We start from the raw sequence: 23,301 nt of genomic DNA, 5'->3' as shown, positions 1-23,301 counted from the left end.
GTGACGCTTTGCCCTGCTTTTCCGAGTTGGGCCTCGCTGAGGGAGGGGGTGCGGAGTGCGGGAGTTGGTGGGGGCAGAACTCCGGGGGACGCCGGGGCGAGGGCGGGGACCCGGGGCCGGGCGGGGGTGGGGAGGCGGGGGGCGGCGTGCGGGCGCGGGAGGCGAGCGTGGCGGGGGAGGGAGAGGAAATCCTCCTCCGCCTCGCCGGGAAATGCGGGAAGCCGGCCGCGGGCGCCGTGGCTGTGTTTTCCGGCCAGACGCCTTCCCTGTCCCTCAGCCTCTGCTTCTCGTCAGCGGCGCCGTTTAAAGAGTCAAGAACGCGGTGTCGTGGGCCTCACCCTGACACCCTGCTCCTAGAAAGCCGCGTCCAGCGGCGTGAGGCGTCTGCGAGTCCGTCTCTTTTTCCTCCTCACTCTTGAAAAGAAAAAGTTTTCCTGCCGAAACTCGGCGATGCAAAACAAAGTATCCTGTCTAAACAGTTCTAGGGAGCTTTGGTAATTTCTTCATGAACTTGTCTACAAAACTCACTGTTTACACTGTTTAAACGTCGCCCGTTGTGTGAAATGGAGCAACAGTTTTATTGTGCCATGCGGCCTCAACGAGAAATTTGAGCCCAGGGAGATGAAAATCCCTCATTTGGAACTCAGGGGGTTGATCGAGGCCGTGCAGCCATCACTAAAAGGATTTAGGTTCATCTCCGTCCTTCGCAGCCAGGGTGAAAGGGTGTCGTCTGACATTTGGGAGCTTAAGAACCAAGTCTGCATCCTCCCAATTCTTTTTTAAAGCCTTCCATCATGTGTGTACTTTGCTTGAATGATTGTTTTAAAGTACATGTCCTATTTTTGCCAATCTGACAGCTGTTTCCATAGAAACTAGGGAAGAAATAGTCATTTTCAGCGAGAGTTGTTAAAACTGTCTTCCAGGCTTCAGCTGTGAGTGCCAGTGAGTGCTGCACTTGCTCATTCTGCGATGGTACTTAAAGACTTAAGGATCTGAAATGTTCTTAGAGGCTAACAATCCAAATTGTTTAATTTTCTCACATCATTAATTTTGTAATCTTAGAAGTCTGCCAGCTATGTTTGTTGACCTGCCACAGCTCTTTGAACAGAATGTGTCAGCCCTGATTTTTTTCTTATGTGCTATGTAATCTAGTGATTGGCTTCTTGAAAATGCATAAATAGATTTCTTCCCTCATTCTTTATACCCTTTCTTAAGGATAAACCAGGGAATACAAAATATCAGACACTATTTCTGTTCTAAATGACACTTGGTTGTCAGTGATATAAATCATATTGATTTTAATTATATATGCGTAGTGTTTGGGACTTTTGCTTATCCCTTCTGTGTCAGTAGAATTCTTTTTAAAAATTTTCACACAAGTCATGAGAGATGAGCAGGAGTTTGCTTGTCATCTGAGCAGAGCTAAGCAGTGTGAATAGATGTGTATAGGCATAGAGCGCTTTCTTTTTTGAGGGGTGTAAGTAAATCAGGAGGTCTGGAACTTAGGAAGGGAAAAAGGAAGGTTGAGGAAAGTGCCTGGAGAAGTAGTGATAGGGTCTTGGCTACCATATAAAAGACTTTATCAAAGCCAATAGACAACAGTGGATATCAGAAAAAATAGCTGTTGGGGGGTTTACAAAACTAAAATATCCTGTACAAATTTAAACTGCTCAATATAAAATGAAAATACTAATAATCCCTCATAATCACTATTCTGCCACCCAAAGTAATTATGAATAGTTTGGTGTACCTTTCCTAAGATTTATTTATTTTTGTATAGACTGGCATATTTTATCATTGCTATTTTTGCAGTTTGGGAAGAGTTCTTTGTTTTGTTGTCTGCAGTATCCTTAGAATCGGAAGTGGTGTCTAGCATGTGGAAGGCTCTCATTAAATATTTACTGAATGAGTGAATGAATAGCATACCATTCAGAGGTTGAAAACAAAAAAATCTGTGAATGTTTGGTCAAAGTGGTTAAAAAAATTTTATTGGTTGCCAATAAAATTGGTATATTTCACATAAAATGTGAATTTCCGATTTTCCTTGAAAGTGTTTAAACATTTGGCCACACTAAGTTGAAATTCCATTATACTTGTTACACCTCCTTTAGATGGCATGAATCTGCATTCTCATCAATATGACTTTGCTGGTATTCACCTGCCTGGACCCCATACAATAGTCACTAATCACATATGGCCATTAATTAAAAATTCTATTCTTGAAATGCACCAGCAAATTTCAGGTGCTCAGTAGCCACATTTAGGGCCTACCTTATCAGACAGCACAGATACAGACATTTCCATCATTGCAGAAAGTTTAGTTGTGCATTGCTGTTTTAGATACTTGTCACCCCTGCTACACAGTGTTTGCAAGTAGCATTTATTGTTATTATTTTTAAAATTTGTATATCCTTTTGTCATGACACAGATCTTCATATTTTATTTTTTTTTTATTTTTTTTTTGGAGACAGAGTCTCACTTTGTTGCCCAGGCTAGAGTGAGTGCCGTGGCGTCAGCCTGGCTCACAGCAACCTCAGTCTCCGGGGCTCAGCGATCCTACTGCCTCAGCCTCCCGAGTAGCTGGGACTACAGGCATGCGCCACCATGCCCGGCTAATTTTTTGTATATATATTTTTAGTTGGTCAATTAATTTCTTTCTATTTTTGGTAGAGACGGGGTCTCGCTCAGGCTGGTTTCGAACTCCTGACCTTGAGCAATCCGGCCCGCCTCGGCCTCCCAGAGAGCTAGGATTACAGGCGTGAGCCACCGCGCCCGGCCGGATCTTCATATTTTAAATGACTACATGGTATTTAGCAGGGTAGGACTTTATATAAATTGTGGGGCCATGTACAGTGGCTCACATATGTTGTCCCAGCTACTTGGGAGGCTGAGGCAGGAGGATCACTTGAGTCCAGGCGTTCTGGGCTGTAGTGCAGCCTGCCAAGGGAGTCTGCACTTAAGTTCAACATCAAAAGGGTGACCTCCTGGGATCAAGGGACCCCAAGTTTGCCTAAGGAGGGGTGAACCAGCCTATGTTTGAAATGGAATAGATCAAAACTCCTGTGTTAAGCAGTAGTGGAATTGAGCCTGTGAATAGCCTCTGCACTCCATCCTGGGCAACATGGTGAGACACCATCTTTAAAAAGAAAATTGTGGGGGTAGGATTCTGTTCTCTGGTTGCGTTTTTCAGAAATATTGCTTTAGTTCTGGTTTGGGGGATGAACTAGAGAAGGAGAGGTTGGTGGTGAAGTAAGGCAGAGAGATTAGGAGATGTATGGTAATCAACACGCTAAGGCCACAGAACCCAGGAAGGGCTAGAATGAGATAGTAAGGTAGTGGAATTGACAAGGCTGATTTAATGTGGGCTGAGATCTTTTGGATGCTAAAGTCACCATAGAGATAATCCAATATTTTCTGGAACTGATTCCAATGTTGAAGATTGGTAAAATTTAGCTTTACAAAGTACAGAAGGAACTCTCAGCTAGTTTCAATAAACAATGTGTATAATATTAAAATGTTATCAATTTGTATGTAAACAAATGTGTAACTGTTTTATACCATGTGAACATCTTAGAGATCATTTATTTGCAAGATACAGAAAGTCATTGAAGAAGGAGTTATTTTAGGGCTAATATAAACGCTCATAAAGATCTATTAAATGTTGGAAGCACAGTAGTCTCTTGGGAACCAGCAGAGTCTCAGTCTCTCTCCTTCCCTCCTTCTCTCCTCCCCTGCCCTCTCTCTCCCTCTTCCTTCCATGGTCTCTCACTTATTTTCTTTCTCCATACCTGTATTGCTTTGTCTTTTCTGTACATCTACTTTTACAAAGCTGTTTTTTTTTTTTTGAGACAGAATCTCACTTTGTTGCCCAGGCTAGAGTGAGTGCCGTGGCATCAACCTAGCTCACAGCAACCTCAAACTCCTAGGCTCAAGCTATCCTCCTGCCTCAGCCTCCCAAGTAGCTGGGACTACAGGCATGTGCCACCATGCCCGGCTAATTTTTTCTATATATGTATTAGTTGGCCAATTAATTTCTTTCTATTTATAGTAGAGATGGGGTCTCGCTCTTGCTCAGGCTGGTTTCGAACTCCTGACCTCGAGCAATCCACCCGCCTCGGCCACCCAGAGTGCTAGGATTACAGGCGTGAGCCACTGCGTCCTGCCCCACTTTTGTAAAGCTTTTGATGTGCAGTACTTACTTGCATATTGCTTTATTTTGCCTCAGCACCTGCTATAGCCCCAATTTATATTAATACATGCCCTTATATCACTGTGCCAGCTACTGTCTTATGTAAAATCTTTTCAGTATCAGATACCCACTCTCAGCCCTGTGGTTAGTGGCAGTGGTTGCTAGGGACAAATGTGGCCATCTAGGCCCATCCCTTAAGTTGAGGCTGTAGGATGCACTTACTAAAAAGGGGGTAACTGTCTGAAGCTTATCTTCTACAGTAGATCATCACATTTGATGTAAAGGAAAGCAAATGGGTTTGTGCTGTTTTTTTTTTTTTTTTTTTGAGACAGAGTCTCACTTTGTTGCCCAGGCTAGAGTGAGTGCCGTGGCGTCAGCCTGGCTCACAGCAACCTCAATCTCCAGAGCTCAGCGATCCTCCTCCTCAGCCTCCCGAGTAGCTGGGACTACAGGCATGCACCACCATGCCCGGCTAATTTTTTGTATATATATTTTTAGTTGGTCAATTAATTTATTTCTATTTTTGGTAGAGACGGGGTCTCGCTCAGGCTGGTTTCGAACTCCTGACCTTGAGCAATCCGCCCGCCTCGGCCTCCCAAAGTGCTAGGATTACAGGCGTGAGCCACCACGCCCGGCGGTTTGTGCTGTTTTTACAGTTTGACTTCTAGTAGATGACTTTATATATTGAAACCTTAAGTACACTTTCCCATTTAAAACAATAGTTTCAATTTTTGGTTTTGTTTTTCTGTGTCTGCCTAAATGGCATAGAAAATAATTGTTGCCTTCCTAAACTATTCTGCTACTTATGGAAATCTTTTTTTTAATTCATATAGTACATAGCACTAAGGAACCATATTTTATTAACCCCTAATAGTCTTACTTAGGTTCATTTTTGTCTCCTCAACTAGACTATAACCCCCCCCCCTTGAGTGCAGGACTATATTTTATGCTGCACCCGTAACTCCCTTACCACCTAGTTAATGAAGAATCTTACTAGTTACTCAAATACTAATTTTGAAAAGACTTCCAGGCTTAAATTATTTTACCACTTTTCAGCTTGTTTCAAAAAAGAAAAAAACAGAATTTATCTTGTTAATAATGTCAAACTATTATATATCAGCCTAGATTCTACTAATTTAAAATTAGTAGTAATTCAAAAAGGATTAACTTGGAATTAATTTTTATTTAGCATACCTTTTATTCACATGTTAATAGTGCAAGGGCAGAATGTATAAACTACATAAAAATAAATTTGAGTAATTTTCAAATAGTTTGGTATATAGAGAATAGTATTTATTAAAATTGGTAGTTCTGAAGCATCTTTATAGATATTATTGTATTAGCCTATAGTTTTACCTATTTTTTTTCCCAACTTTTATTATGAAGATCTTGAAACACTCAGAAAAATTGAGAAAAATTTAAGGAACGCACATATACCATCACTTAGATACAATCATTATTACTATTTTACTGTATTGACTTTATGTCCTCTGTGTGTGTGTGTATATACACATTTGCTATGCAATTTTAAAATAAGTTTTATTCATCATGAATGGATACTTCAGCAAGTATCTCAAGAATAAAATATTCACCATTGTAACCACAATATCATTATTACCTAGGAAAATAAGTAATAATTACCTAACCTAAAAGCAAATCCATATTCAGATTCCTCCAACAGTCTCAGTTGTCTTCGAAAGCTGACTTTTTTCTTCCAAACTAAGATCCAAATCAAAGTTTATACATTGTATTTAGTTGTTACATCTTTTTTTTTTTTTTTTTAAAGACTGGGGTCTCAGGTCTAGCTTTGTTGCCCACTAGATTGGCCTCAAATGCCTGGGCTCAAGTGATCCTCCTGCCTCAGCCTCCAGAATAGCTGGGACTACCAGCATGTGCCACTTACCCAGCTCTTTGTAGTATCTTTTAAAAGATAGTTTAATTTATAATTGGTATACAATAAAAGACATTTTTAAACTGTAGCATATAAGTTTTGATATATGTCAAACTGTGAAACCAGCAGATATTTGTATTGCTAAAAGGTTCATATTTTGTTTCCCATCGCTCAGGATCACTGTCCTTCATTGCCTAATGTCCAATGCATTTTGTAAGTTAGATTTTACTATCACGATAGAACACAATCAAGTTAGTGAATATATTCATCACACCCACTTTTTGTTGTTCCTCCCCCTGTCCCTTTATATCTACTCCTCCCCAAGTGGTCACTGATCTCTCTGTCACTATGCATATACCTCATATTTTGCATTTTTAGCAGTTATATTATAGAGCTAGAATCAGAGTATGTACTTTTTGGCAGGGGCAGGTCTGGGTTCTGTCACTTGCTAGTGTATAGAAATACAGTTGTTTTTGTATATCTATCTTGTATCTTGCCATCTTACTAAATTTAGTTCTAGTACGTTTTTGTTGCTTCCATTGGGTTGTGTATATAGATGATCATGTTATCTAGAAATATAGTTTTACTTGTTTATTTCTAGTCTGGATGCCATTTCTTTCTTCCCTCTCCCCTTCTTTCCCTTTTCTCCTCCTCCTGCCCCCAACCAGGACCTCCAGCACAATGTTGAATAGAAGTCATGAGAGTGAATGGCCTTGCCTTGTACCTGATCTTAGGAGGAAAGTATAGTCTTTCACCAATAAATATGCTGTTGGCTTTAGCTTTTATGTGGATGTCTTATGAGATTGAGGAAGTTCCCTTCTATTCCTAGTTTACAGGGAGTTTTTATCAGGGACGGGTATTGGATTTTATTAAATGCTTTTTCTGTGTCTATTAAGATGATCATGTGGTTTTTCTTTTTTAGTCTGTTAATAGGGTGAATTACATTGTTTATGAATACTTAACCAACCTTGCATTCATGGGGTGAACCTCACTTGGGCATGAAGTATTACCGTTTTTGTATATTGAGCTAGATTTTCTAAAATTTTAAGAATTTTCATATTTAGATTCATGAGGGATATTTATAGTCTTCTTATAATGTAAGTTTCTGGCTTTAGTATCAGGGTAATGCTGATTACATTCTTATGGAATGAATTACAAACTATCCTTGCCTTTTGAATTTCCTAGAAGGATTTGTACAGAATTAGTATTAATTCTTTTTTAAATGTTTGGTAGAATTGCCCAGTGAAGCCATTTGGGCCTGGAGTTTTCTTTGTGGGAAGGTTTTTAAATTGCACATTTGATTAAAAACTAGTTTTAGGGCTCTTCAGATTATTTCTTGTTGATGAGCTGTGGTAGTTTGTGTTTTTCAGGGAATTTATATACAGTTCATCTAAAATGTCAAGTTTAAGGTTTTCTCTTTCTTTGGTTTTAAGGAGTTGTGATGTGCCTTGCATTTGTTTCTTTTTCTTTAGTGTAGAGTTCATTAAACTTCTTGAATTTGTGGATTTATAGTTTTTATTAGGTTTGGGAAATGTAGGCCATTATTTCAAGTATTTTTTTCTGTCTACCTCTCCTCCGTTTTTGGGGACTCCAGTTAGGTGGATATTAGGCCACTTAAAGTTATTCCTTACCTCTGTGCATTGTTTTTTCAGTTTTTCTCATTTCATTTTAGATAGTTTCTATTGATTTTGTCTTCAAGGTCACAAATCTTTATTTCTACAAAGTCTAATTTGCTATTAGTCTCATGCAGTATATTTTTTATCCTGGGTATTGTAGTTTTCTTGTCTAGAAGTTCAGCATAGTTCTTTTTTTTTTTTTTTTTTTTTTTTCAAAATCCACAAGATTCTGAAAGCATAGTTCTTTTTAAGAAATATATTCCTGGCCGGGCGCGGTGGCTCACGCCTGTAATCCTAGCTCTCTGGGAGGCCAAGGCGGTGGATTGCTAGAGGTCAGGAGTTCAAAACCAGCCTGAGCAAGAGCGAGACCCCGTCTCTACTATAAATAGAAAGAAATTAATTGGCCAACTGATATATATATATAAAATTAGCCGGGCATGGTGGCACATGCCTGTAGTCCCAACTACTCGGGAGGCTGAGGCAGAAGGATTGCTCGAGCCCAGGAGTTTGAGGTTGCTGTGAGCTAGGCTGACGCCATGGCACTCACTCTAGCCTGGACAACAAAGCGAGACTCTGTCTCAAAAAAAAAAAAAAAAAAAAAGAAATATATTCCATGTCTACATAACATGCTCATATTTTCCTTTAGCTTCTTAAACATATGGAATATAGTTATAACTACTTTAATATCCTTGTCTACTAATGCTGTCATTCATTTATTTAGGAGTTAGTTTTCAATTGATATTTCTTCTAATTATGGATCACATATCCTGCTTCTTAACTGCTTGTGAATTTTTAATTGTAAATAATACCTTGTTAAGTGCTGGATATTTCTGTATTATAATAACTGTTCTTGAGCTTTTTTTCTGGGATGCTTAGAAGCATTTTTATCTCTTTGGGTGTTGCTTTTTATCTTTGTTAGGTTGGGCCAGAGCAGCTTTTGGTCTAGGTCTAATTTTTCCCTAATACTGAGGCAGAACCCTCTGAGTACTCTATCTAGAGCCCATGAATTACGAGTTTTCCAATTTGATGGGTGTGAATAGGCACTGTACCCTGCCCTGTGTGAGCTCTGTATGTTGTTCCCTCTAATCTTTCAGGTGTTCTTTCCAAGCTCCAGGGTGTTTTCTTGCACGTATGTCCTGACAGGACTTAGTTCAATGTGAGAGGGGTATGCTCCACAGATGTCTGGAGTTCTTTTTTTGTGTAGCTCTATCTTCTCTTGTGCTCTGCCCTGTGAGCTCTTGCTACCTTGGTCTCCTTGAACTCCCAGCTTCATCTCTTCAACTTAGGAGGACCATTAGGCTTCACCTAGGTTTACCCTGTCTGTATTGTGGCCTGGAAACACTCTCCAGACAGTAAGCTGGTGCAATTGTTTCATCTGTTTCCCATCTCTCTGGGATCACTGTCTGTCATTGTCTAATGTCCCGTGCATTTTATAAGTTAGATTTTTCCATTACATACTTCTTCCTCCTAGTTACTGCAAATCGACAATATTTTATAGTTGTTTTTAAATAATCCATTTCTTATTCCCCAAATAATTTGTCATTAAAATAAAAATAGACTCCTCCCTAACAAAAAATGAAATGAAAATAATTCAAGTTTCTAAAGTTACTACACATTGTGTAGTAAAAGTAATGTTATATATGCTCCTCTGGTTTGCATTGCTGAAAGGCATTGCTGTAGGGGGGTGAGTAGAAGGAAGCCTAAGGTGAATGAGTCTGAGTTATGGTAAAGGAAGAACTGATACACCCATCGAATAAATATTGTTTTTCCAGTTTGGTAAATTAATATTTTGCACAGATATTTATAGTTTATTTTTTGTGTTCCAGATAATCAAGTGAAAGAATGATGAGCTTCATGTGTGGACTGCAGTCTGCTGCTAGAAACTGTGTTTTCTTCCGATTTAATTCACTAGCCAACTGGAGAAAATGTAACACAATAGTAGTAACCTCACAAATTAACTGTACAGTAAATAAGTGTCAGGGACTGGGAGTAAGTCAGTGTAATAGGTTGACTTTTCTGCCTGGAAACTTTACTTTTTATAGGACATTTAAAAACAAAAGAATAGCATGCCTCCCAAGTAGCAAAAGTAAGGAAATTTGGATGACTACCAGCAAATACACTGCATGGAATGACTCTTTTTCAAGACAGTTACTGATAAAAGACGTTACAGTAGTTCCTGCTCTTTTGAGTCGTCTAAGCTGTTCTCCTATAAGAGCTATCAGATGTTTCCACACTTCTCCACGGTTTCAAGCTGCTCCAGTTCCTCTGTTGTTGATTATTCTTAAACCAGTACAGAAGCTACTTGCAATCATTGTAGGCAGGTAAAGAACTTTTTTTAAAAACTAAACATTTGTATTAACTTTTTGCATTTACATTTTGTATTAACTTTTAACAATTAAACTTTTGTGTTTGTAAAATTATACTTTTAAAGAGACCTTGTTAAATCCCCTTCCAACCACCTATTTAGCTCAAAATTAAGTTCCAGTAGGTCCTACCCAAATTTGTTATATGTGATTTAGTAATCTTGAAATAATTTTCTGCACATTAATTTATGGTGTAAAAATGTCTGATCTTTTAAAAGTTTTTCTTAAATATTTTATGGACACTGTAAAAAAGATATTTATTAGTATAAGAAGAATCAGGAGTTATAACTCAGGGATGAGAACAGTATTTGCAAACATGCCTTTTTAGTTTGTGGAATTTGAGGCAGCAAATCATGACACTGAGGAACTTTGCTTATGTGAGAATGGGCTCCTTCCTACTTAACTCTTAAACTATTAATATTCCTATTTTATTTCCAACAAATCTTTATTTTCTCTTAGTGGCCCTTTGTAATAATTAGTATCTTCACAGCTAAATAGTACTTTAACCCTTTTTTCCTACTATCTGATGAAGATTGAAGAAAGCCAATCATTGTCTCCTCTTAAAACTTTGAGTTTGATAACTATGAAGTCCCTTTTAGCCTTCCTTGTACTTTCATGCTAACCAACCCAGTTTGCTTTTGATCAAAAATTGAGAGCTTCTGCTGTGTAATTTATTGTGTTCTTCATGATTTGGTGTTGCCACCCAGAAAAGATACAGTCAGAGTAGCTATCAGTTAAAAGCAACAACTGATCTAGGTTCTTGGGGTAATAGCTTTTTCTGATTTCTAATGCATTCTCATCCTTTTAAGTTATTTACTTTTAACCTTCTTGTTTTTGTTACTATTGTAAGTCACCTACAATTTCCTTTTGGAATATTTCTTGCATATATTTTAAATAAATCATGTCATCAATTTTTCAATAGAAAATAAGTGTATTTCATAGTTTGGTTTATGTCCCTTCAGTTTGAAACACTTTGTCTAAAGGCATTTCAGGTGTGTGGCTTAACAAAATGAACATAACTTTAAGAAGTTATTTTGTAAAATAAATTTTTGTCAAGAGAATGATGTATGTATATTAAATTTTTGTTGTGGTTTGAACTCACAGGGAAAAATTTTTATCCCAGTATTGGAAACATTGCTTGTTGTCAAAATGTTTCTGAACGCTCGTAGAGAATACTGTTGCCTGGGAGAAAAGTGGACCTCCTCACATGTTTTTTATAACATTTCCTATTTGCTTAATTACAGTGCTTATGATCTTCTTATTACCTCTCTTATGTTCTAAAGAGGATAGTGGAGTTTCTGCTACTGAGCACTATTTATTTCCAAAATCAATGCTGAGGTAGTTTTCCTTGTACCTTGCTGAAACACTGGCAGATTGTGCCAGGAGTTTAAGGAGCAGTGGGAAGAATAGTGGTTAGAGGTATAGATTTATTGTATTGTAACCCCTTAGATATTTATTTAGGTCATTTATCCCTATTAAATGGTTAAGTAGTCAGACTCTGGAATGTCACTGCCTTCATTGCTTAGTTTTTCTCTTATTACCTCTGTAACCTTGCACAAGTTGCTTAACTTCTCTATATCTCAATTTTCTCTTCTGTAACAGTGTTACTATGAAGATTAAATGAGATGGCTTTCCTAATATATACAATGCTTTCCTAATATATACAATGATTAGGAAAGCACTTTGCATGTGTTAAATAGCCAGTAAATGTTAACTAGTGGTAGTCATAGTAAAATAGCTCCTCATTTAGTATTTATACTTAAAATAGCTGAAGAAGAAAATTGAAATCAGCGTTAGAATTTTTAACTGTAGCTCTGTATAGTTGATTACTTTTTCATCATTTAGCTAAGAATTTTATAAATTGAAAAAGCCATCTATATAGAGAACTATATCATAAAATTTCAAGTGTTTGAGGACATGAAATTCTAGTGTATGCATTTGAGCTTTAGCAATATATGCTGATAAGATTATCAAAACTTTAAATTTTTCTTTTTGCTCTAGGGGCATAAGGAAATGGTGGCAGGCACTTCCTCCTAACAAGAAGGAACTATTTAAAGAAAGTATAAGGAAGAATAAATGGAAGTTATTCCTTGGTTTGAGTAGTTTTGGATTAGTATTCATAGTATTTTATTTTACTCACCTGGAAGTAAGTCCAATCACAGGAAGAAGCAAGCTACTGTTGTTGGGGAAAGAGCGTTTCAGACTTTTATCAGAACTGGAATATGAAGCAGTAAGTAGTAAGAATTGTTTTTAATTGGATTGCTTAATATAACACTCAAAGCAGGAAAGATTTTTAAATATGAAAGATGTGCTGCTTTTAAATTTTAGTCTTTGATATGAAATTAGCATTTTTTTTTCCAGAAGGCCTCAGACCTTTCACACTTAATATTCCTACCTATGTTGTTTTTTCCTCCCATTCACCTAGCTAACTTCTGCTCAGCACCTGTCATCTTAAATGTCACTTTCTCAGGAAAGCCTGCCTTGATTATCCAGACTGGGTTAGGCAGGGTGACTAGATCAGGCTCTAGGGGTATCTTTCATACAGACTGAATTATAAACCAGCTCATTTGTAATTGTGCCCAGTGCTTGGCTATACTGGGGTTAGGTCTGCTAGTTTTTTTTCTTTTTGCAGACTATGCTTTTCTTTAAAGCACTTACATGATGGTAACACATTAATAATTATTTGCATAATTACTTTTTGCTGGTCTGTCTCCCTTGTTAGACTAAGCTTCATGGAGCAGGGATCTTGTCTGTTTTGTTTATCATTTTATCTTAAGCACTAGCACAATGTGTAAAGTAGTGCTTGAATAAATAGATCTATAGTCAGAATTTTTATAACTTGAAAGTCAGGTATACAATAAGATAGTTTTTTTCCAAACATCAATCTTGGCAATTTATTGTGTACTTTGAATCCAAAATGAAGTTGGAATTCTGAACTCCTAACTCCTTGGAAAGTATAATAACTCAGGTAGTTAAACATTTTGTAATCTAGTGAGTTCTTCCTTAAGGACAGAGATGATCATTCTATCTCCAGTGCATACATATGTGGTATGTGCTCTGTGGCTTAATTAATGTTTGTTGAATTGATGTGTCATAGCGTCACTTGGTATGGTTAGATCTTTATATCTTTTTATTCCAAATGAGCTTCTGACTTAGTCAATGGGAAGTTACCATGCAAAGAAGAAATAACAATGGTTTTTCACTATAAAAATTGTTCTGAAAGTAAGACCAATCTCTTGTAGTAGAGATTTGAGGAGTTGCTTAGAATTTAGTCAGAGGCAAGTATAAGGTAAGTTTGAGGCAGACCTAATATTAAATTAGTGCATCTTCTACCAATTCATATTGCTAAGAAAAATTTTAAAAATTATATGTATCTGCATATGTGTATATGTAGCCTTAATTATACTTTTCTTTTTTTCTTATTTAAGCTACAAATGTAATACCTGCATGATAGGAAAATTTAAATGCATGTTCTCATAGGAATATTACAAAGTGCTGTAATTACATACAATCCTTTCTACTTCAGAAGGATTAATAAGTAGTGAGTTTTTTAAAATTTATTTCAGGCAGTTTATGTTGGTGAATTATTTTAAAAAATGCTGATTGATACAAAAATTATTTTAAACTCATATTCTACAAAATCATGTCTTTTTAAGGCATCTCAAGGAAGAAGTTGCCAACTTGCTGGTTATGTGAAAAAAATTATACATTTTATGGATATTAAAGTAATATTTCCAGAACATCCTTTTCTCAGTACACTTGAAAGATTTCTCAATGAACATCTTCAGAAAAAGAGTCTTCACATAGAGGCTAGTTTTAATCAGCATGATGTAGAGACAGTTGCTCATTAGTTCTGAGATTTCTGTAATTTCCTTTCAATCTGTGTGAGTAAAACAGTTTAAAATTAATGAAATGTTATCTTTTTTTGGTAAAAGCTTAACCTTTTTATTAAGTATAGGCTGTTTTTCTATTCAGTGGGTTACTTAAGCATTTTTCTTTTGTACTTAATTTTCTTATATGAGATCTTTATGTTCCTTAGGTGGCACTATGATTGCTAAAATATTTAGAAAAGTAGAAATAATATTTAACCATTTTATTTGTTTATAGGTTAAAACAAATGAATGAAATTTGATTTCAATCCATTCAGTCCATAAGAAAATCTTAGTATTAGAATTTGTTTCTTTGTGAAACACTGCATTGCCTTTGTATGAATAATTCAAATTTGAGTGTTTCATATGCAAATTTTTATATAATTAAAACTTAAAAGTGTTCAACAATGGGTAGGCCATGTAAGTCTCCATGAAGCTATTTTGTACCACTACAACATTTGTAGCACAAAAAATAAAGAATACTTTTTAATCTTTCAGTGGATGGAAGAATTTAAAAATGATATGCTAACTGAGAAAGATGCCCGATATCTGACTGTTAAAGAAGTGGTTTATCATCTAATTGAATGCAATAAAGATATCCCAGGGATCTCTGAGATCAATTGGATTATTCATGTGGTTGATTCCCCAGATATAAATGCCTTTGTGCTTCCAGTAAGTAAATGTTCTCAAACATATTTTTGTCAAATTTAATGTCCTTATTTTTTATGGTGTTCTAATTGCTTACATCATTTTCTTTATGCTGCAGAATGGACAAGTGTTTATTTTCACTGGGCTTTTAAATAGTGTAAATGATATTCATCAGCTTTCCTTCCTTCTGGGCCATGAAATAGCACACGCAGTACTTGGGCATGCTGTAAGTACCTAAAATGAATGTTCAGTTTTTGAAATATTGCTTTGAGGTTAGCAAGTTAAATCTTTTAAAGAAGTGAATTTTATATTTTATTTCTTCTTTTTCTAAAGATGGAATTTTGTTTTTTAGTAATTGCCTTATTCTATTACCTGAAAAATGTGATGGGCTATTTTGAGAATTTTTTTAGTCTGTAGTATTTTGTACTGAATAATTGCTGTTTCTCTTAAATACTATTTTTATCACCTGTCTCTTTTGCAAAAAGTAATTATTCTCAGCCTCTAATTATTTCAAATTAGATTTTAAACTTTCCATAATTATTAACATACTTGTAATCTAGTCATAAAATTAATTGTAAGAAAGTGAAATTACTGTTTAAGTGCATAAATCAGTTTTCTTTCTTTTTTATTCATTCTCAGAAGATAGCTTGGAGCATCTTTGAAAATGTCTAGAATAATGTGCTATATATAATTAATGCAGAGTAATAATGATCCCTTGCCATTTTACAGTTTACCTAGCTTTTTAATATGTGCCTTCTCATTTATAATTTTAATACCTCACGAAGTATGTATTATTCCTGTTTTGTATATGAGGATTAGATTAAATAACTAAAAAGTGGCAGAATTGGGACTTTAACCCAGATTTTCTGTATACAAGTCCAGTGTTTCCTCCTTTTACCACAGTTACCTGGTTGTTAACAGTACTTTTCTTAAAGATCATAGAATTCTTGTTGAATTATGCTTCTCATTTTTTTGTTATTTATTAAAAATATAAATGACTCTTTGTCTACATAATTAGAAGTATATTTTCTTTAATTGAAAATATGAAGATAAATGCCTTTGTGCTTCCAGTAAATAGTGAAAAGACTGTGAAATGCTAAATCGGAAATACAAATACTATTAACTTCAAATAGAAATGATATTTCTGATCCTTCTATAAGTCATCTAAAATTCTGCCTATTTCTTAGAGATTACTAGGATGAGGTGAGCCAAAGTTGTGCTTTTCTGAAGCACAAGTAGTGATTTTCTCCTTTATTTCTTCTGAGTTATAAGAAAACTTAAAAAATATTTTTCTTAAATATATACAAGAATTGTCTAAGCAGTTGAAATAGTGTTATCATATGCATTTTAATATCTTTTAAGCAATGGCTTCATAACTGTAAAACCAGTTTTGGTGATTTTGACATTTAAAAGGTGTTATTGTTCAGTACCTTTGTTTTTCTGGCATCTGGTTCAATGCTCATATTCAGTGTATTGTCATCTCTGTCAGTGCAAGAACAATAATTAGATGAGATGTAAAAAGCAAATAGCCTTAAAAATATAAAATAGTTATTAATAGTTCTTTGGCAGAGGTCTTAAATGTTATCAACATAATATTTTCTCTTTTGGGAGTCTCAATTTTGATTTGATGTAATCTTTTTTTTTTTTTTTTGTTTTGAGACAGAGTCTCACTTGTTGTCCAGGCTAGAGTGAGTGCCGTGGCATCAACCTAGCTCACAGCAACCTCAAACTCCTGGGCTCAAGCAATCCTCCTGCCTCAGCCTCCTGAGTAGCTGGGACTACAGGCACGCGCCACCATGCCCGGCTGATTTTTTGTATATATATTTTTAGTTTGCCAATTAATTTCTTTCTATTTTTAGTAGAGACGGGGTCTTGCTCAGGCTGGTTTCGAACTCCTGACCTCGAGCAATCCACCCGCCTCGGCCTCCCAGAGTGCTAGGATTACAGGCGTGAGCCACCACGCCCAGCCTGATTTGATGTAATCTTTTATGTTGTTTTATTTATTCCACCAATACACAAAAGTGTTTTTTTTTTTATTTCTAGTTTTTTAAGACTGTATAGTAGCAATTATAATTAATAATTTATAACAAAGACTTTCTCTTATATAATGGCTTCATCATTCTGAGTTTCACTCTTTCGTGTTAAAATGATTCCATAATTATTTTTCATAACATAGTTCTTATAATGAAGCAAAGTATGTTTTGTGAGGGCAGAATATATTATTAAGAGACATATTCTAGGTCATTATTTTTAGTTTTCAGTCATGTTTCATACCTTTAAGTAGTGACTGCTATATTATCAGTATCAGCATTATGTTAACATTTATTAATCAACTTTAATGGCAAACAGTGAACAATATAGTACATTAAACTTATATTTAGATATTACTACTGAAAACGGCTATTTTATGTAAAACATTTTTTGGTTGCTGCTATAAGTAAATATAGAAATTCACAGAACCTGATTCCCCAGTGAGAAATACCAGATTTATAAAATTGCAAATTTGCATAAATGAATCATGTTTTGTATATTGGGTCTTGAAAACTAAAAGATTTTTCAAAAAGAAACCTCCAGTCCTTTTTTGAATTCTTCCTTATTTTAACTACTTCATATGTTAGGTAGTGTTTAATCTTTATTCAGATATATAAGTAAAATAAACACAGTTATTTGATTTTTAAAAAGACGTAGTGAATATATTAGAAACTGAAATTGCCCAGGTTTAACTACTGGGCCTTTTACTAATAGCTGTGTGAATTCAAACAACTCTTTTAAGCTCTCTCTCAGTTTCATTATCTGTAAATAGGGATAATTGTACCTTTCTTAAAAGATAGTTTTGCTTGTTAATGTAAGAAACTGTAGGTTAATAACATGTGACTAATATAGTAAGTGGCTCAGTAAATGCTAGTTAAATGAATGAATGGATATATAAGTATGTAAAAAAGGGAAGGGAAAAACAGACCAGGAAAGAGTAACCTCAATGAAGAAAAAAACTTTCCATCTAAGTTGGTGAAGGTCAGTTAAAAATATGTAGTTATTGGCCGGGCGCGGTGGCTCACGCCTGTAATCCTAGCACTCTGGGAGGCCGAGGCGGGCGGATTGCTCAAGGTCAGGAGTTCAAAACCAGCCTGAGCGAGACCCCGTCTCTACCATAAAAATAGAAAGAATTTAATTGGCCAACTAATATATATAATATAAAAATTAGCCGGGCATGGTGGCTCGTGCCTGTAGTCCCAGCTACTCGGGAGGCTGAGGCAGGAGGATTGCTTGAGCCCAGGAGTCTGAGGTTGCTGTGAGCCAGGCTGACGCCACGGCACTCACTCTAGCCTAGGCAAGAAAGCGAGACTCTGTCTCAAAAAAAAAAAAAAAAAAAAAAAAAAATATGTAGTTATTTAATGTGATTACACATAATGAACTAGAAAATGTAAGCTGTTTCAATTTATTAAATGTAATTTTCATTATTTTGATTATTCTCAGGCAGAAAAGGCTAGCTTGGTTCATTTATTGGATTTCCTAGGTATGATTTTTCTCATAATGATTTGGGCCATTTGTCCTCGAGATAGTTTGGCACTTTTGGGCCAGTGGATACAGTCTAAATTGCAAGAGGTAAGTCTGACACAATAACTTGAATTTATAATAATATCCTTTGGTGAGGATATTTTAGTATTGTAAAACAACAAATACCAGAGATATTTTCATATTTATCATGAATTATGGGTACTAATTTTTAGCATATTCTGTTTTCTCATTTTTAGGGGATATTCATATATATGAACATTTAAGGAATACTACATCTCTCAGATGATGACTATAGATAGGTTAGAAGGGCTTAGCAATTTTTAGCTAATATAATTTTTTTAGTATAGTTATTGGTCCTACAGAGTGAAAACCTAGTCACTGATCCGTTTGTTCTGATTGTGTTATACTAACTTGATTCCCCTTTTTCTAAATACAGTCATTCCTCAGTATCAGTGAGGGATTGGTTCCAGGACCTCCCCATGATACCGAAATCTGAGTATGCTAAAGTCCGAGATAAAAAATGGCATAGTATTTGCTTATAATCTACACACATCATCCCATGTATTTTTAATCATCTCTAGATTACTTATAATACCTAATACAATATAAATGCTATATAAATAGTTGTTATGCTGTATTTAAAAAAAAACTTGTTGTATTCTTATTTTTTATTTTTCTGAATATTTTACATTCTCAGTTCGTTGAATCCACAGATGCAGATACAGAGAGCCAACTGTATTTGTATTTTGATAGGGAGCTATTGAAACCCCTAAACTTTAACATGTACAAAATTGGTTGAAGCTGCTTTACTGCCCTCCTTTCCTTCTCACTCCTAGGTTAAACTAACATTGCTTTGAAAATATTGAAAGGATAGTCTTTTTAGGTTTAACTTTTGTTTTTAGTGGTTATGTATAATAATCTCAAAAATTTATTGAGTCCCTCATTTGTTCAAAGCACTGCACTATTGAAAGCAGGTCTTCGAATCTTCATAACTGCTTTGTTAATCATGATTAATTATTTTATTTTGCATCTTTCTTCATATATTTCCTCTTGTCCTGGGAGGTTTGGTTGTTTAGGAACAATCTGTTATTTGTTTATTTAATGATTTGTAGAGCACCCATCAGAGTGCCATCTGGGTGCTGTTTAAATCTAATGTGCAGAATTCTTTCAGACAAATTGCTTTTGAGATTGGATAGCTAAGTCTGTTCATCAGTGTTATCGTTTGGCTTCATTTATGTTGGAGTAAAGGTTCTTAAAGAGAAAAAGAAAGAATGATTATTGCTTAGGTAATAGGACCTCATAGTTTGAATTTTGTTTCTGTCACTGACCTGGGAAGTCAAAGGAGTTGATGTAGTTGTTTTCTCCATCTATCTATAGATTGCATTTTCTGTAATGGAATCAAGATTTGATCATAAGAAAGATAACTCGTATCTGTTTCTCCCTTGAAATACTTGATAAATCCTGCCATTTCAGTGTAATTCTTCAATTTAATAATTAAACTGAAAATAAAATAAGAATAACTTCTGTTTGCATTGTTTTTCCCTTAATCAAGGCCCCTCAATAATTTTGGTGATAAGATGTTTTTCTTTCCATAAATTAAGCCCTTGCTTACTGTGATTGGAGAACAGAGAGGAATGCAGATGGTACAGTCATTAGGGAATGGAATTGCTAACATTCATCTATTCATTCATTTGTTGTGAGGACTGAATGATACATTTAAGGCAGGATTTCTTAATACCAGCACTATTGACATTTTGGCCCAGATAATTCTTTGTTGGGGGAGTTGTCCTGTGCATGGTAGAATGTTTAGTAGCATATCTGGCCTCTACCCACTAGATGCTAGTAGCTCTCCCTTCCTCGAGTTGTGACAATGAAAAATATTTCCAAATATTTATATATGGACCTGGGAGACAAAATCATACCAGGTTGAGGACCACTGATTTAAAACATTTAGCACAGTACCTGGCATAAAGTAAGGACTCAGTAAACATGAATTCATTATCATTACTATTTGTTCATTTATTCCTCTCTGCAACTCTAAGAGGTTGGTACTATTACAAGTTCCATTTTACATATGATGTTTTTGGTAGAAAGGTTAAACAATTAGCCTAGAGTTAATTAATAAGTGTTAGCATTGGGACTTAAATTTAAGTTTCTCTCTTTTTAAAGTCAAAATTTTTAATCAGTATATCATTAATATACTGAGGGGGCACATGCAGACTGTTCATGCAGAGTGAAGACACTATATGGTACAGTTCATCAGCCTAAAACAGATGTGATTGAGAAGGGCGAAAGTCATATTTAATGGTAACATATATCTAATGGTCACATACTGTGGATCAGATTGATTATATTATTTCTAGCTGTCATAGACATGTAGCCACCTTTGAAAGATTGATTCCCCAGTTAATAGCTCTTTTCTCAAAAGTCCTGCCTATCGATACATCTCCTACAAAGTTTTAGTACTTACTGAAAATTAGAATTTAACTGGAAAGCAGTCACGTAAATACAAGTAATTAGGAAAATTAAAGTTATGATATCTATTTGTATTTTTTTATTGAAGTTGGAAGAAAATTTAATTTTCTCAACTAATCAATACTTAGAAAAGGAGAAGGAAATTAAGATAATTTATCAAAGAAAGAACATTCTGCTATGTGGTTAATTTTCTCACTGAAGTAAAAACCCTCTAGTAGTGTCACTGGCCATTATATACATACATTTTCTCAATTTTCTTTTAAAACTGCAAGATCAAAATATTCCTTGACCATATTAAAAGCCTGCCTCAATAATCTTTCTTAGGAAACCCTCTACTCAGTGGGTGGAGATTATAATAACAGAAAGAGAAGTAAACTACTTATGATACTACAGACTGTTTAGGAATTTTATAGGCATGACTTTTTCTATTTTTTCCATGTTTTGAAAGTATTAATCTCTAAGGGAGGAAATAATGGCTGTATTTATATTTTATACCATGATGTTTTCTAAATGTTAAGAGTATAAAAAATTTTATCCTAGATACACCATAAAATTAATTTAAAAAAAATCTCTTGGTTATTCCTTTTGTCGTGAATAAGTTGCCTTAATGGAGCTTTTCTATCCTATTTCTTTTTAGTATATGTTTGATAGACCATATAGTAGAACACTGGAGGCGGAAGCTGATAAAATTGGACTACAACTTGCTGCAAAGGTAAAGTGTTTAATAGTTGAGAATACATAGTGTCCTTCACATAGTAAAAGATGAATGTGTGTTGTCTTTTTGTGTGTATGTATTTGTTGTCTTAATGATGTTGGCATGAGCACAGAATGAGAGTTGGACTATCTTAACCCTTTGTACAATTTCTATTAATCTATAGAAATTTGAAGATTATGGACCTTGAAAGAATGCATAATTAAAGATACTCATTTAACTCCCATGTATATGACGCTGTATAGACAGAATACATAAGGTTGTAGTAATTATCAGGTTATATTTAAAAAGTTCTAATCTTTTATTGGAAAGAATTTTTTGCATGTATAAATTTTTGATTACAGATACGAAATATATAAATAAAAATTTAAAAAATACATGGTTATGTAATGTGTCACCTCCCCCCCCATCCCAGCCTTTTTAAATTTGTGCCTTCTGGAAAACTAATGCTATCTTTATTTTACTCCTAGGGAGGCTTTTTGAGTAAATAAGATGTGTAGCTGTTTTCTCCCATTTGGAGAAAGGTATCACTTGTGATAACTGTCATTTAAAAATGAGTAAAAACAGTGTCACTTCATATATTAAATTCAAATTTTATTTGATCCTTTGTTGAGTTTCTGGTAGTTACTAAAATTATTAAAAATCACTATTGTTTGAATCTCTCATATGTTTTATGGATTTAACTTTATAAATCAAGATACTACTCATTCATAAAAGCAAAACAGTTCTTTGAATGTTTAGTATGGTTAAGTAAATCATCAGACTGCATACATTAACAGGTTCCCAAATAAGGGCTCACAGATTGGCTGTATCAAGAAATTCCTAATTTTAATGTACTATAGCATGCCACATTTTCCCTTTATATTAAGTGTATTCTGGTTAAGAAATCTTTGTCTATCTCAATAAATTATTCCTGCATTATTTCTAAGAAACTATTGTTTTATTATTTTTTTTAAATATGAGGAACAGGTCAACATAATTTTTTCCCATATAGATCTCTTTGTTGTAAAGGTATTTATGAAGTCTATTTCTGGACTCACCATTCTGTTCCATTGGCCTGTTGTTTGTCTTTCCACTAATACCACATTATCACTATAGCTCTGTAGTAAGTGTTCATGTCTGATAGCTTCTGTTCTCCAATGCTATTGTTCTGCAAAATTGACTTGGCTATTCTTGGACCTTTGCATTTTCATACACATTTAATAATCAGCTTATTAAATTATACACCCATACTAAAACATTCCTTGAATTTTGATTAGAATTGCATTGCTTTCATATATCAGTTTGGGAACAGTTGACTAGTATGTACAATATTGATTCTTCTCATCCATGAATATATTTGTCCATTTATTTAGATACTATTTAAATTTTTAGTTTTTTATATATAGAAATTATACATATTTTGTTAGATTTATTGCTAAAAGTTTCATGTTTTTTGATATGGTAGTGTCATTTTAAAAATAAATTGCTTGTATATAGAAATAAAATTGATTTTTATAACTGACTTTGTATCCATCAACCTTTATTTCTTCCTTTCCAATCTGTATACAGTTGACCTTTGAACAACATGGGCTTGAACTGTGTGAATCTACTTATACATAGATTTTTTTTCAATAAATACATTGGAATTTTTTTTTTTTTTTGATATTTGAAACAATTTGCAGATGAACCATGTAGCCTAGAAATATTGAAAAAAATTAGGAAAAAGATATGTTATGAATGCATAAAATATATGGAGGTACTCATCTATTTTTATCATTAACTACATAAAATATACACAAATCTATTATAAAAACAGCAAATTTATTATTATTAACTGTAATAATTTCAGGCTACCTCCTGTTGCTGTTGGGGTGAGGTCATGTGTTTTGAGTATCTGCTTGAACAACATTTGTGTGACACTAATCATCTCTGCTTGAGCAGTTCATCTCTCCAGTAAATTGTATATTGCAGTAAAAAGTGATCTCTGTGGTTCTTGAGCATTTTTCATTGTGTTTAGTGCAATGCTATAAACCTTAACTA

At 34.8% G+C, this 23,301-nt stretch overlaps 1 protein-coding gene across 1 annotated transcript in view; it reads left to right on the top strand.

Annotated features, from left to right (window-relative positions):
- The window catches only part of OMA1 (OMA1 zinc metallopeptidase), a 55,697-nt gene that overhangs the window by 81 nt on the left and 32,315 nt on the right, over positions 1–23,301 (top strand). The window contains exons 2-7 of the mRNA XM_012785124.2: positions 9,523–10,017; positions 12,061–12,289; positions 14,427–14,600; positions 14,695–14,802; positions 18,051–18,179; positions 21,205–21,279. Coding sequence (XP_012640578.2) covers positions 9,539–10,017; positions 12,061–12,289; positions 14,427–14,600; positions 14,695–14,802; positions 18,051–18,179; positions 21,205–21,279 — 1,194 coding nt within the window. The 5' untranslated portion in view covers positions 9,523–9,538. The remainder of the gene's footprint in view (positions 1–9,522; positions 10,018–12,060; positions 12,290–14,426; positions 14,601–14,694; positions 14,803–18,050; positions 18,180–21,204; positions 21,280–23,301) is intronic.

This window comes from Microcebus murinus, chromosome 2 (assembly GCF_040939455.1).
Source record: "Microcebus murinus isolate Inina chromosome 2, M.murinus_Inina_mat1.0, whole genome shotgun sequence".
In the NCBI taxonomy this organism is placed as follows: Eukaryota; Metazoa; Chordata; class Mammalia; order Primates; family Cheirogaleidae; genus Microcebus; species Microcebus murinus.
This window is presented reverse-complemented; position numbering and strand designations above follow the sequence as displayed.